This window comes from Accipiter gentilis, chromosome 33 (genome assembly GCF_929443795.1).
Source record: "Accipiter gentilis chromosome 33, bAccGen1.1, whole genome shotgun sequence".
In the NCBI taxonomy this organism is placed as follows: domain Eukaryota; kingdom Metazoa; phylum Chordata; class Aves; order Accipitriformes; family Accipitridae; genus Astur; species Astur gentilis.
Window position 1 is genome coordinate 8,173,359 of NC_064912.1, and position 15,122 is coordinate 8,188,480.

The window sequence follows — 15,122 nt, forward strand, 5'->3', positions numbered from 1 at the left end:
TTGCATTAAACAATGACTGTTCTAAAATGTTCTTAATTGGCTGTGGTATCTCAGGTATTTCATGCCACCATGCATTTTTGATTAAACAAAACTACAAGATGGTGTGCTTAGGGCAGTCTGTACTCTGAGACAGCTTCTCTGGTAATGCTGCAAACTGGCTAGATACAATTCAGGAGCAGTCCAGAGTTACCTGTCAACTTAGGAGGGCTTCCTGAGACACTAAAACATGTGAGCGGGGCTGTACAGCTCCCAGGGAAAAGATGGCTCAAGTCTGGACATCTTCAAGAGCGATCAGGGGAGGTGAGGCATCCATCTGGGGTACTGGGCCACATTTAGCTTTTAACTGAATGAGAATGGAAAGGGACAATGCACTTAGGATTTTCACATGCTCATGGTGGACACTGCGTTAATGCAAGGAAAAATTACTTTTACTCCGTATAAAAGTAGTGCGTGATTGTGCTGGTTTTGGCTGGGGTAGTTAATTTTCTTCATGGTACTTAGTACGGGGCTATGTTTTGGATTTGTGCTGAAAACAGTGTTGATAATACAGGGATGTTTTAGCTATTGCTGAGCCGTGCTCACACAGAGCCGAGGCCTTTTCTGCTTCTCCCCCCACCCCACCAGCGAGGAGGCTGGGGGGGCACAAGAAGTTGGGAGGGGACACAGCCGGGACAGCTGACCCCAACTGATCCAAGGGATCAGACCTTTCAGATTCCAGACCATAGGACGTCATGCTCAGTACACAAAGCTGGCGAAGAAGGAGGAAGAGGGGGATGTTCGGGGTGACAGTGTTTGTCTTCCCAAGTAACCATTAGGTGTGATGGAGCCCGGCTTTCCTGGAGATGGCTGAACACCTGCCTGCCCGTGGGAAGTGGTGAATGAATTCCTTGTTTTGCTTTGTTTGTGGCTTTTGCTTTACCTATTAAACCGTCTTTATCTCAAGCCATGAGTTTTAAAACTTTTACTCTTCTGATTCTCTCCCCCATCCCACTGGGGTGGGATAGTGAGCGAGTGGCTGTGTGGGGCTTAGTTGCCCGCTGGAGTTAAACCATGACAATGGTATAAACCAGCATCTATATTTGTAAAACGGGTGTTTATGTAAGTCATGGTACCTTCTGAACTTGATCTTCTGTCAGAGTCTATTCCCTCAAAGCTCCTTTTGCCAGAATTAAGACTTTACAAGAACCTCAGACAACTTGGGGTCTGTTTTACCAGCAGCTATACCCCATCAGAGGAGCCGCAGTACTCCGTCACCTTTTCGCTCTCTGGCATCAGTAAGGACCAACTTCAGCGGAAGGGTGACAAAACCCTGTATTGGGCAACTTCCTAATGCGTTTCCATAGTCACTGCACGACCGCGGGGTGAATTACTAAATATAGTGGACGTTACTGGGACTGAGATCATACCAGACGTTTGAGAGAGACGACCTTAGAGTCAGGGAGGCCTGTCACGCTGTCTTGCACCGAGCCTGGGCCGGCGGGTGGCTGTCAGCGCTCACCAAGCACCGCGCCGGCTCTGAGGTGGCCTTGGCGGTAACGGCACCGCTGCCGTACTGCTGCACGGAGAGTCGAGAAAGGGCCTCTTGCGGGGTGCAGGCGGTAGCCGAGGGGAGCGCCGGGACAGAGACGTCTGGCACCTTCAGTCCCCTCGCGGGGGTGGCTGCGGGGCTGCCCAGCGCGGGCGGCTTCTTCCCGCCCGGCCGCGGCTCCCTCACGCCCTCGCCTCGCCGCCGGGCAGGGCTGAGGCGGCCGAGGGCGGCGGCGGCGACGGGAAGGGGCGCGCCCCCCTCAGGGGAGCCCTTGACCTCAGCTGCGCCTTCCTCGGGCCCCCGGGCCCCGCGCCCCGCCAACCCCTCACGGGGCGAGGCGGGCCTGCCGTTCCGCCGCCGCGGCCAGGGAAGGGGAGCGGAGCGGAGAAGAGGGGAGGGGAGGGAGGGGAGGGGAGGGCTGAGCAGCCGCCGCCGCCGCCCCGCCCGTCAGCTGTTGCTGGCCGGGCCCTGCGCGCCGGGCGCCGATTGGCCGCCGCGCGGCGCGCCCGGCCCCCGATATAAGGCGGCGCGGGCGGGGAAGGAGCCGTCGCGCCCGCGGTGGCGTCGGTGGGTGCGCCGCGGGACGGGGAGCGGCGGGGCCGCGACGGACGGTGAGCGCCTGGGGGGTGGGTTGTGGCCGGGTGGATCCCGGCGGGAGGCGGCTCGGCTGGGCGCCGTGCGAGGGCCCCGAGTGCTCGCGTGGGGGGCTCGGGCCACGCCGTGAGCCGGGGCGGGGGCCGCGCCGCGGGGAGGGTCCCGCGCGGGGGCGGCGGCCGGAGCCTCGGGAGCAGCGGAGGGGCCGCCCGTGCTTACCCGCCGCCGCACCCCCGGCCGGGGCCGCCCCTTCCCGGGCGCCGCCGCGGCGGCGGAGCCGCTCTTTGTGTCTGCGGCGGCCCGGCGGGAGGGCTCGGCGCCCGGGCGGCGGCGGCGGCGGGCTCCGCGCCGGCCCTGCCCCGCTGCCGAGCGGTGCTGGGGCGCCCCGCAGGCCTGGCTCGGGGCTCCCCCGGCCCGGGAGGCGGCTCCGCCCCGTCCTCCCGAGCGGCCCGCCCGGGGGCTCGGCGCCCTTCTCCCGGCGCGGCTGCCGCCGCCGTGCTGCGGGCACGAGGCGCTGCCTCACGGCTTGTGGGCGGCAGCTCGGGGTGGGGGGCTCCTCTCGGCCGGAGCGGCCCGTCCCCGCTCGCTCGCTCGCTCGGCGCCGCCGAGCTTAGCGGCGGGAGGTGGGTACGTGCTGCGGCGTGAAGTCCGAACCGACCGCTACGTCGGCGGTCCCGGGAGCTCACGGTAACGCGAGTCGTTCGAAAGGACTCTCGTTCCTTCCTCCGAGCGCCCGCCGCGCCCCGTCCTGTCTCGCGCTCTTCCTCTTCCTGACGTGAACGCAGGTGTAGGCATCGGTCAGCAGACGCTGCTTTTGGTAGACCTAAAGAGCTCGGGACAACTCGTGAGGCTCTTGCCTTGACTAGCAGGTAGGCGAAACGGTACCGGGTCGTCTTTCCCTGAGCGCCTGTGCCAGGAGCTCGTGGCTGGCCATGGTTACGTAACTGCGGAACGCCAAGAGCAGAAGGGACTCGGGATGCGGAGCATCCAGAGACCAATGTGATCCCTCTCCACAGGGGAGGAGCGAGGAGGAAGACTTGCCAGACAAGATCCAAAACCAGCGTGACCTTCACTTTTCTAATAAGGTGATTTGGAAACTGAGTAGAGGATTCCTAGCCCGAACTCTTGAGCTACCCTGCTACAGGTATGTGATAGACTTCTGGGGTACTTTGCGGTCTGAAGATTTGAGCCGAGTATAAAATCTGCTTGAATATCAGAAATGTATGGGTGCTATCTAGCTGCTGTTAGACCAAGCCATTAAAAATCCCCAAACCATACATCTGGAGAACTACCTTGAATGTGTAAATAGAAAAAGTTTTTTTTATCAGCAAACTTAATGTTGCCATCTCAGCAATTTTTTCCAATATATCAAGAATTAAGCTATGCCACAGGATATACACAGCATGTTACTTCTGATACCGGAATGTCAGAAGTGACTTTGTTATCTTATCAGGACAGACCTCTCATTAGAGCTTCATGTAGATGTGACGCTGAGAAATACAAATCTAGAGTGTGACAAATGCTTTGCCAGCCATGCAATTGCCTCTGAAGCAAACATGCTCTTAACACTAGAAACCTGATTCTAGTTCTGCATAGACTGGCTGACTTGCCTGATGGGCAGTTACAGTGTAAACCTGTTCTACTGAGAAGGTCTGCCTATTCTTGAATTTGTGTCACTCTGTCTGGGGAAATTCCTAGATTGCTGCTCCCTTCTCCTCATCTTACTGTCTTCTGTAAAATAATAACTTCTGTGTGATTTAGCTTGGTGTAAAGCTCTGAAAGTGATTCCTGATTGAGCATAAGGTATTACTACACCTCATGCAGAAACGAACTGCTTTTCCAGTCAGTGCTGTTCGGTATTGTTTTTCGTTCTTGTGTTTCTAACAGTTGCTTGAATGCCAAGTTGTTGGAAGACTGTCCCTAACTAATTAGCCACAGAAAGGCCTTTTTTAGCTGCCTTCTCTGCTCTTCTGTTCCTTATCACAAATATAATAAGGGTTGGGAGGAGAAGATTTGCATTGAAGGCTTCTACTAAACACCTCCCTGATTCTAAAATAGCCTCTGGCCAAGCCCCAGTTTGTGCAAGATAATTTGGCTTTATCAGAAAGAGGTGCCATTAACTGGAGTTAATTAAGAATAACAGTGATCCTACTTTTTTTGGAAGTGGTGAAGCCTGAGCACTCCTGTATTGTAAAGGCCTAATTCTCTATGGCTGGGTAGCGTGGGTGCTGTATGCACTTGTGTGCCAATGGTAGAATCACGGCTCTGATTTTCCCCAGAGGGTTTTCCCCTCATCTTCCATTGGCAATAAGGATGGTCTTGTGAAGAGTATGCCGCATTCCTCGGAAGTAATCTGACTGGCACATATAAGAAAAAGCTTTTTTCTCTTAGTAGCATGTAGTGCAAGCTGCTGTTAACTTTGCCTTTTAAAGGTCTTAACATGGAGGCTTTTTAACTAAGCAGTCATTACTAAATCTTTTTATTTTTAAACTGAAGTCCTCTGGTAGTTTTATTCTCATTTCCTTCGCCCTGCCCCATTCAACTTTAGGTGAAATACTGTAATAGAAGGTATACCTCCTACCTTCACCCCCAAACCCCCAAAAAACAAAGCCTAAAAACTTAACACTTGCACCTTGAACATAACTTGCTTGAGGACTTTGGTATATTTGGGTGAACTATAGTAGATCTGCTTTTAAGCCTCTTCATACAGCATACAGCTTTGGCATCTATAATAGCAGTATTTTCAGAAGCATGCCTGCAGGCATTAATGATAGTAAGCTTAGCAGCAGAATACCTATAATCATTAAAAACTTGGTTTAGAAACTAATGCCAGCCTTGCATTGAATTTGTCCCCTAGCAGCCTTCTGCAATTTAAACTGCCTTTTTGTTTGTCCTTTACTTACAGCTTCTGAATTGGATAAAAGAAAAAAAAAAAAAAACACAAAACCAAACAAACGGGAAGCAATTTAAAAAATGAAGTTCTGTGTAGAAGCTGGTATTGGGCAAAAAAGAAAAGAAGCTGTTATTTATGGAAAACTAGTTTATAGCTGATGTTTTCACTGCTTGATTGCTGTAAGAACTGAGACAGGCAATTTGCAGTTCCCACTGGTAAATCTGACTAATCTTGCTAATGAGTAAATATGCTTAGATGCTTGCTTTGATAGCAAGCTTGGTGGGAAGGGACATAGCACTAGAAGTGCCACCAAGTATATATGGATGGTGTTAGCAATCCCTTTGAAGATCAGGAATTTACAGCTTTTGATATCTTGCAGTAAAAGTGATTAAGTCAGTGCTGCTCCTGGTATGCTCATGGGCTTTTTTTAGCTCAGGTATGCTTTAAGGGAAAAGTGAGTCTGAAAGCTAGTTGTAATCTCATTTAGATCAATTTAAGGGGATCTACAGAATGCGGTATTTCTCCCATCAAGAAGTGGACTGTGAAGACAGCTAAATCTTGATTTCAATCAGTTGCTGGTGGAAAGAGTAGTGAGGTTGGAGTTCTGTGTCTAGAAAACAATGCAGAAACCAAAGGCCTCTCTGGTAGTTCTTACTAATATAGTTACAACATGCAAATATACTGTGCAAAGGACAGAATTAAGGCTGTAGGAGAGCTTTAGCTCTAGGTATACAGTGACCTAAAGCCAGAAAAATAGCAGCATGAGTTAGCAACAACACTGTAGCTTTTGGTGCCAGAACACTGCAGGTGTTTGAAACAAAACTATCCAAAGCTAATAAAGTAACAGTGCTACTATCCCAGTTACGATCATGCACCATTAACTAGCCAGTTGTGCCACTGTAAATTTGTACAGATGCTTAATATCTGACTTTATATAAGGTGCTGGCTCCAGACTCCTTGAGTGAGAAGAGGATATGCCTGCAGAAGGAATGACTTCTACACTTTATCTCATTGAGAAGAGAAGTTGAAGTGCTTTGAGAAAGTGACCTTGAATTCTGTCTAGTTGTCCTTTCCCTAGAAAGGGAATGTCTGTGGAATAATCTTTCTGAAGATATATAGGCTTCTTTTCTCCTACAACTCTTAGCATTAACTATAGTATGGCACAAAGATGTGAGGAGCTTTCCAAATACAAGCTAGAAAGGGCTTCTTGATGCAAACTGATTATCTTGACAGTATTAAAGTGAGATAGCACTTGTTTCTGTGCCTAGAGAAAGGGAATTTACTGGGCAGTGCATCCAGAGGAAGTAGTGTTCCTTTCTGTCCCGGAGATCACACTGATGCAGATCCTTTGAATTTTTAATCAAATAAAAAAAGCATTCAGAATTTTAAAGGTAAAAACCTATGGATTTGGCCAAGAAAGATCTTTAAGAAGAATCTGTAGGTTGCTGTGTTGCACTCTGATTTACCCATATTAAACAACTTCCAGTCCAAATTTGTCTTGTGCATCCTGGAGGTCCTAGTTCTCCATCTCTTAATGCTTTCTACCTTGCCATATCAAAGCCAAATCATTTGAGACACAGGAGAGCCTAACTCGGCTAGAACTTTCTAGTGTAAACAGAGTGAGCATTCATGTAAAACATCCTGCCTCAAGGACAGGTCCTACAACTTTCTGGTCTGTTTATATCTACTACTGTTAACATCTCAGTTGCCTTTAGAGCTGTTCTAGTTAGTTGGTGATAATAAATACAAATGACCCCTTAGACTGGAAGGATGAGTCTGATAATATTCTTCATTGTGTGTAAACTTAAGAGCAAGACTTCAAGAAAAGATGATCTCCCAGCTGTTAAATATGTCCTTTTGTAAAAGATTCATGTGAATTTATTCTAGAAGGAGCTGTCATGACTAAGCTGAGTTGATGTGCTAGAGCAGAGGAAAAAGAAACAAAGCTATTGTACCCAAAGTAATCAGCGTGTTCTTCCTGGCCAGCTCTGCACCTTGAAACTCTCTACTTATGCTCCTGACTGGCATCTGCTGTAGAACTTCATATATTTGAGAAGTATGAGCTGTGTGGGAGTTGCCAGTGACTGAAGTCACCCACTCATGGAGTGCATGTGGGCCTGCGAGTTTCTTTCCAGTGTCTGCTGAGAAATAAGACTGATGGAGACTTGGGTCTGATCTTTGTATAGTTTAACACCAGGATTTTTCTAAAAGGTGGATGTAGGGGTTGAATCGCTTCACAGCTTCAAGCAAGCAGTAGCAGTGTTATTAAGCAGTAATTGTGGTGCTAAACAGAAGTGGCCAAGAACAGTAAATAAGTACTATACAGCTCTTCCCACAAGAACAGCAATAAATGCCTACCTCTCATAACTCCTCTGAACTGCTCCTGTGCATGCTTTGTTCTGAGAAAGCACCTTGCCAAACAGTGGACTTCCTGGTCCATCTGTATTCCTCAGAATCACAGAAGAAATGGGAATGGCAAGAGCCCAGTGTGCAACCTAATGAGAGGAAGCCTTGTCTCAAGACAGAGGTCTGCACCCTTAAAGAGCCCCGTTTCTCCCTCAAACGAACTTGCAGACCTGCCTGTGTTTTCCAGATCAAACTGAAACCATTGCATTGTTTAATGCTCATGTGAGGTTTTGTGGAGCACCAAACTGCTGTAGAGAAACAGTGCTAGTAGGTTGTCACTGCTGCTAGCAGTTGTGCAAGCTGCAGAAGAGGGCTTAATGTGGACATGCAGTGACTGCATGAGAGGCAAGGTAAACCATCTTTTATGCTGATGCTGTACTGTTGTGGCTAGATCAAAGTGCTGCAGTTCAGACATGCCCTGAGGAAAATGAACTACATGAAAGTCACTCTTAATCACCCTCAGCTGATCACCCTGTGTTGAATAAGCATTGCAGAACCAAGATGATCATGACAAAAATTGTACATGTCTCTGCTGAGGGTGTGTTGTGTGATTTGTTTTGTTTTCCTTACTGGAGCAAAACTTCGGTCTGCAGGACTTAGTTGGTACACTACAAGCTATTGGTTGCTGTAGTTTACAGGGCTGGAAATGTAGCCAGTGTGCAAGTTATGTGGCACTGGACCCTAGTGATGCTCATGTTGAACTTCTCTTTAGTGGATGTGTCCTTGCTGAAATGGCTATGTGGCAGTGTGTGTCTGCCTGCCATTCCATGAGATGTTAGGGAATAAACTTAGTCTCCAAGCTGAGTCCTGTTGGTGAAGATACTGCACTGTAACTGCCTTGACTCATGTTGAAATGCTGATGAGAATTCAAGTGCAGTGGATAAACACAATAAGCTAATGCTTCTGGCTCAAGGTCATTTAAGACTGACTTCTCCGGAGGGGTTTGTATGAAGATGCTGCTGTTGCAGCTGAGAGACTGCAACAAGGATGGTGAGGAAGAGCCTTTCTGGAATGGTATGTGGCCCTTGATAGACCTGCCCTTATAGCAGCCAGAAGATATTCCTGTTAATACGTTGCCAGTCAGTGGCTACATGGCAGCTGAAATGCACACATTGTTCTGCACTTGCAGGTGACCTTAGAACCACTACAGACTCTGTTGTACCTGAAATTGTAGTATTGAGCCCTAACCTGATTCGTACACCAGTACAGAGTTCCTGGGTAGGACTGGTTCTGGTCTCTACTAAAGTCTTCTGTGAGTTTCTGTCTTGTTAAAGAGCTAGGGTAGTAGGAACAGAAGACTTTGTCTTATGTCCCAGTTGAAGTAGAGGAATGTAAAGCTACCAGCTTTGTTAACAATAACTTTGAAATTTAAGGCAAGGCTCACATGACCACTTAAATAGTGTTGTGAATTTGGAAGTACAAGTAGCAAAAGACAGTCTATATTTTTCATCCTGCCAAAACTCTGCAGCAGACTAAGGAAGTCTTGCAGCTCCTCCTCTTGCCCATTTTCCTGCCTGCTGCCTCTGTTCCAATTTCAGCTGCAGTCCTAACATGCTACCTTGCTCTTGTGGTATGAAAGCCAGTAAGAGGAGCAGCATGTTAAAATAATGATCTTCCCTTTGTATTTTATTAGCCTTCAATAAATCTAGCTCTACTTGCTTCTTATGAAAAATGCATATAAAGCAACATCTGTTGTTTTGTCAGCTCAACGGACAACCTATTAATTACCATGTAGTCAACCTTTCTAAACAGACCAGTGTTATGGACAGGCTTATAGTAATGCATTAGTGTAGCAATTACCTTTGCAATTAGCTTACCAACCCTGGAACTGTTAGTATGTAGGAAGGATGTTTGTAAATTAAAATTTTTTAAAAAGGCCAGACTTCCAACTCTCAAATATACTGTTTCTGTAGGATTCCTTTAGGAAAACTAAAGGTAGCTGAATTGCTACCTTGTGGATTTGAGAGCTCACCCATGATTTAGCATTTGCATTAAATAGTCTTAAATTTCTCTATACTATGTAACTTCCATATAGTCTATTACGTGTTTGTCTTGACTCATCTTCTGTCTCCTATTAAAACTGTTAACTTAGCAGGCTGACCATGTGCTATCTTGACAAGCATGTCAAGAGTTGAAGTAAGTTTAGCTTTCATTTGCTTTAGTGTGATGTAGAAACCTGCATCTTCAAAGGCAGTTTGAAGAAATAGCTTAAAATGAGTAAGAACTGTAGGAGTGCGAGAAGCTCAAAGCACTGAATGCAAGAGGGTCATGTGCCATTGTGAAGGATACCAACCATGAATACAATGTTGCTGAATATGGTAGAACTGCACAACTTCATTAAGTGTCTATTTTTTGCACTGCAGGAGTTTGAAGATGCAGCAAGCTTGATAGGACAGAAGAATCTCCTTAAAGAAGTGGGACAATCTGAAATATTGACCATGTCTATTATGGATCATAGCCCCACCACTGGAGTGGTGACTGTTATTGTTATTTTGATTGCTATTGCGGCTCTTGGTGCCTTGATACTGGGCTGCTGGTGTTACCTGCGTCTGCAAAGGATCAGCCAGTCTGAAGATGAGGAAAGCATTGTGGGTGAAGGAGAAACCAAAGAGCCCTTTCTTCTGGTGCAGTACTCTGCTAAAGGACCTTGTGTAGAGAGGAAAGCTAAGCTAACTCCAAATGGCACAGAAGTACATAGCTAACTTGGAGCAACACATGTATATGGACTCTGCTTATGATGTGTGTAACCAGCAGAAGAATCCCTATACTGTGAAGAACCTGGTCACATGCATACTACTCATCAGAAAACACTCTGATGAGGATTAAATAAGCTTTTTTTGCAACTGCATGCACTGAGAAGTTGCACTTTGCATCAGCTGTGTATCCTAATTCTTCTATGACAGGAGCTGACTCACCTGGCATAATGTCCATTGCTGGCAATGGACAAAGGGATATATTGGTGTGAAGAGACTACTAGTGTTTTTTGTTACTTGAATGTTTAGCTGAGCCTATTTTGATGGAGCTACTACTGTAATGTGAACTACTTTACAACTGTGAACTGTAAATAGGCTGCCAGAAGCTTTTTGCTTTGAGTTCCACAGCATATGGGAATAATATGATGCAATTGTACATACCACACAAGGGGACTCCTGAACCACAACTGTAGATGAGATTCCAAACCTTCAGAACCAGATCTGCAGTTAAAGCTTGCTCTGCTACTAACCTGGGTGCGCAGCCATAAATTCAAAATTCCTACTCTTAACAGTTTATTGGACTGATACAGAATGCTTTCTTTGCAAAGAATGTATAAGCCTTCAGTAACATGCTGAGGAAGGAAACACAGGAGCTACAAAGAAAGGAATCGATTTTCTTTAGTTGCAGCTAGGTCGGTTAAGCTTTTGGCTGCTACAACTGAGTTCTCTAGCTACTGCAAGGAAACTGCCATTTTGATGGATTCCAACCTGGGAACCAATGATGGATAATGAACCCTCAGGGGTGGTCCAGAAGGTTTCCAGGAGTTTGAAATGGCAGTAGAGCAGGCTCTTCTCTTCTGTAGGTCTGCATGCTGAAACTGCAGAAGTGGTTACTTACTAAAACTGGCATAAGTTCAACTAATATGAATTTTTCCTAGAACCCCTGTTTGTGTACTTAGCAGTTAGGGTATATGTTAACAGCCTGTTGTAAAAAGGCATTTTAGTCTACAGTCAACCAGTCAACTATAGAATTCAGTTAATGTATCTTGTAGATAACTCTCTTGATTTAACTGTACTACTACAAGATAAGTTTCAGTCTTTCCTACAAAAACAACTCTCTTGATTTAACTGTACTACTACAAGACAAGTTTCAGTCTTTCCTACAAAAACAAATGTTGATATGGGGAAGGGAGATTGCTAGTCAGTTTATAAGTTTTTAGCTAGCAATGGCAAAGTCCTTCCAAAAAGGACATCCCTTCTGTTTCCTGTTCTGTGCTATAGTTCAGCTATAGGAACTGTAAAAGGATGTGTTAAACAGGGAGTGCTGGACCTCATAGGTTTGTGGGGAGGAGAGGAGGCAGAAAGGGGAGGAGAAGGAACAACACTGATCCACCAATGGCAGCTTACATATTCTAAAACTCTTAGGGTAGGCATACATGCTTTGAGGCCACTGACCTATTTTCTATTACTTTATACATAGCTTTCTTTGCCTACTGAAATTTTTAAACACTTAATTGCCTAGGAGGGGGAAAAAAAAAGCTACTGTAAGTCTTTTCCCTGAGATAAGTTACAAATAATGAAGTCCAAGTTGTTCTTCGGCTCTATAGGAAGCATTAGACTTGCTTCTTGTACCTGTATATATGGAATAACTAAGTAATATAGATCTAGCAAGTGTGCTTGAGAATTGCAACTATATGCAAGACAGTAACAGCCTAGGCAAAAAGTCTTGTCTGTTTCTTCTACAGTAAATGTTGACTTGCATTTTAGTTCAACATTTGCCTTTTTTTTTTAACCTGAAGGCTGTAATTTGAAGCAAAAATAATGCTCTCGGTAGGAAAAAGCTCCTGCTGTTGCCTCTTGAGTACAATATGGGGTACAGATGATAGAGGGCTATACTTACACTGATACATGTTTGGTTTTTTTAAGATACTAGTCTTATGAGACTTGCATGTATACCCAGACCCATACACTTAAAACTGCTGTATTCTAGACCTTTTGCAAATCAAGGAGAAAAGGATTAGTTCAGTAAGACTTTCTTTAGTTTCTAGTAGAGAACAGTTCACACATGGCTCTTGCAGGTTTCAAGACAGTCAGACAACTGGTATACAAAAGTGATACAAAGTGGTGAAGTTCTAAAACAGAATAGTAGCAAGATGACTTTGTCCATTCAAGTTTACTGATTACACAGATAAAGCATCTCCATTTTAATTCAGCAGAGAATGCAGTGTAAAGGGCAAACTTCAGAAATTATGGAAAAGTATAAATGAAAGGTCTAATTTCTCTTCCAGCAGCTGTAAGAGAAAGCCAGTAAAAAATAACTGGTCCTTAGTCAGGGGTGCTGCACACTGTTGCCCCTAAAAATCAGCATCTTTAAGTTCAATGGATAGGTGTTTGCAAGTTAGTGCAATAGTAAAGTGCAGAAAGTGTTTTCCATTCTCCTCTTCTCTTTAGATGTGGGTATCTACTAAGTTGTTCAAGTATACAAAAATATTCCATTTGATTTTTTTTAGGTCATGTGGGGGAAGAAGTCTTTATTTACAATGAATTTCAATAAAATTTGCATAAATACCTACCCAATACTGCATCATTTGACTTTGTGTAAGCAATCATTCTGTCCTGTTTCCACTATTGTGCTCTGTCTCTATGGTATTAATATTATCAATCCTTTTTTCCTCTAATGTGGCTGTAGCTGTTGAAACTGATACATCATTATCTTCAGAAAGTGTTTGCTCTAACTGAAGGGGTTCTTTAATTTCATCTTTGCTCTGTAGCTTTCCTTCCCTTGATGCCACCAAGATTCTCAGTAAAGTATTCTCTTTAAGGAGGTTTTCTGATGCATCAGCTAATTCTTGAAGCTTTTCAGCCATTTCTAATAATTCTTGATTCTTCTGGTCATATGTGGCCTGTAACTGCTCACTGTGGAGCTGCAGAGTCTTGTGCTGCTTTTCCAGTGTGTGTTTTTGCTGCTGTAGTCTATGTTCCTCTCTCCTAGCTTCAGAAAGCTGTGCTTCAAGCTGGTCGTGGGCCTGATGAAGTGCACTGATTTCTGATCTTAACTTCTGAATTTCCCTCTCTAAGTGGGAGATGTGTCCTTGCTGTAGAACTGTCTCTTTATGTAGGCATTCTTTGGTACAGGGCTCTGACGAAGAAAGACTTGAGTGATGTAAAATAAATTTAAGGAGATTAGGAAGATTAACTGAAAAGTCTTCAGGGAACTTCACACTTTGTTCCTTCCTAGAAAGACAGAACAAGTTAAAACATTCAGAGAGGTAAGCAATGATAATTTTATCTAAGCATCTGCTGTTCAACTCCAATATGCTATCTTGGTTTTTTTTATTAAAAATGGTTAATATAGCAGCTAAGAGAAGCCTGAACTTGCATAATAAAGCACACAGCATTTTCTTTTGATGAACCCTTTTACCTGTATTCCAGCCTAGGTGTTGTAAGCATCTCTGCACTGGATGGTATTTGTCCAAGAGCAAAATTTTCTGACAAATTTCAGGAAACAAATTTTACTCTTAAATAAAGTATCCCAGTTATGGGTTATGAGTTTGAAGTACATATGGTAGCATTACTGTTGGGCAGGTGTGATCAGAGCATGCTGATACTAACATCTGTTAATAAACTGAAGGAGAACATTTAAGTGTTCCTAATTCTACATACATTGTTAGAAGTTAAGTCCAGATGTATAAAGCTGTCTGGTGGTAAATGACTATTTGGAGCCTATAGGTGTTATCATGGAAGAAGCAGCTTAATGTGTTCCAGCATCAGAAGGGTATTGCAAGGAGCACAGAAGTACAGTTTGCTTTTAAACAGTAAGCAGTCACTTTCATGAGAAGCAAGGCCCTTTTGTTGTCAAAAAACTGAATCTTTTTACTTGTTCCTCTTCTTTGTCTTTATGCCACTGAGGTGATCAAGGAAGCAAACCAAACAACATTTTGGGTGGGTTTTTTTTTCTGAAGCTCATTATAAGGCTGTGAATACTAAGCCCAGCATATGAAGAGGTGGGCCCACTGCTGTCTGTCTGCAACAGTATAAACTGTTACTCTTAACCTGACAAAGAGTCCAAGCTGCTTGAAGTACCAAATTTCTTCAAGGCTACTAACCACCAAAAGATAGCCACAACCACCAGCTGTGTGAAATGTTAAAGTTATTGCCTTTTTTGGACCATGTGCATGCTTCTATCATAAAACATAGGAGGCTAAGCTGTCCCCTGAGGACTAGACAGAAACTAACTCTTAGCCTTCTTTCTGAACCAGTTACATCTTCAACCTTTCACTCAGCATGTTCCAATATAACATGAACATGAGTTTGCTGCCTCCTGACTATTGCAGTAGAGCTACTTCAGTATGTTTAACTGGGAAGCTAGCTAATAGTTTATAATTTTGTATTGTCTTTAGCCTTTGCCAGTCAGAAGCATATCCTCCCTTTCATTAGGCAACCATCAAAGCAGAGAAGAAAAGCTTAGCTTACTTCCCCTTGGTTGCCAAATTCATAACCAGATTAATGGTATGTAGCATACGTTCATGGGTTAATTACACAAGTCAGAAAAAGGACAGGATAAACCCAAACAAAAATTATTCCAAAGCAAGAAAGCCAGATTCAAGTATAATGCCTAATGCCTCAAAGTTTACCACTGCTGCTCCTGTACAACACACACCACAGACAGACAACTCCTATGTCCCCACGTATAACATTATGTTTCTGAATTGCTTACACCATGCATCTGGAACTGAGGAGTTATTCAGTTACCAATTACAGTTGCCTCAAAAAAGCTTTCTGTGACATCCAACTCATGTTTATATCCTATATGCTAATTTCACTTACCGAGAACTACTTATTGTATTTTAGGTAGAAGACAGATACCATATTTTATCAATAATTCAAGAACTTCAGGCAGATGAGACTCCTGTTCATCAAAATCAAGCTATTTTTGGAAGTATAAGCAACATGATTTTTCTTTCCCTGCAGACTTCTGGTGATCAACCAAGTTAACTCTTGTAATTAG

At 44.6% G+C, this 15,122-nt stretch overlaps 2 protein-coding genes across 9 annotated transcripts in view; one reads left to right on the top strand and one right to left on the bottom strand.

Moving 5' to 3' along the window:
- Positions 1 to 2,035: 2,035 nt before the first annotated feature.
- SNN (stannin) lies at positions 2,036 to 11,896 on the top strand. 3 transcript variants are annotated; one of them, XM_049835465.1, is made up of 3 exons: positions 2,036 to 2,139; positions 3,139 to 3,266; positions 9,785 to 11,896. In XM_049835465.1, the coding sequence occupies exon 3, from the start codon at positions 9,860 to 9,862 to the stop codon at positions 10,121 to 10,123; it is 264 nt and encodes an 87-aa protein (XP_049691422.1). In that variant the 5' UTR covers positions 2,036 to 2,139; positions 3,139 to 3,266; positions 9,785 to 9,859; the 3' UTR covers positions 10,124 to 11,896. The 3 variants fall into 3 exon arrangements, with proteins under 3 accessions (XP_049691422.1, XP_049691423.1, XP_049691421.1); XM_049835464.1 differs by lacking the exon at positions 2,036 to 2,139 and adding an exon at positions 2,577 to 2,991; XM_049835466.1 differs by lacking the exon at positions 3,139 to 3,266 and having other exon boundaries at positions 2,061 to 2,139.
- A 748-nt stretch (positions 11,897 to 12,644) lies between these two features.
- The window catches only part of TXNDC11 (thioredoxin domain containing 11), a 34,464-nt gene continuing 31,986 nt past the window's right edge, over positions 12,645 to 15,122 (bottom strand). For all 6 annotated transcript variants that reach the window (XM_049835457.1, XM_049835459.1, XM_049835458.1 and 3 more), the window contains one exon: positions 12,645 to 13,348. In XM_049835457.1, the coding sequence (XP_049691414.1) occupies positions 12,721 to 13,348 (628 nt within the window). In that variant the 3' untranslated portion in view covers positions 12,645 to 12,720. The remainder of the gene's footprint in view (positions 13,349 to 15,122) is intronic.

Excerpts from the sequence above, each read along its gene's own strand:
- SNN (XM_049835465.1), top strand. The coding sequence starts at position 9,860 with ATGTCTATTATGGATCATAGCCCCACCACTGGAGTGGTGACTGTTATT.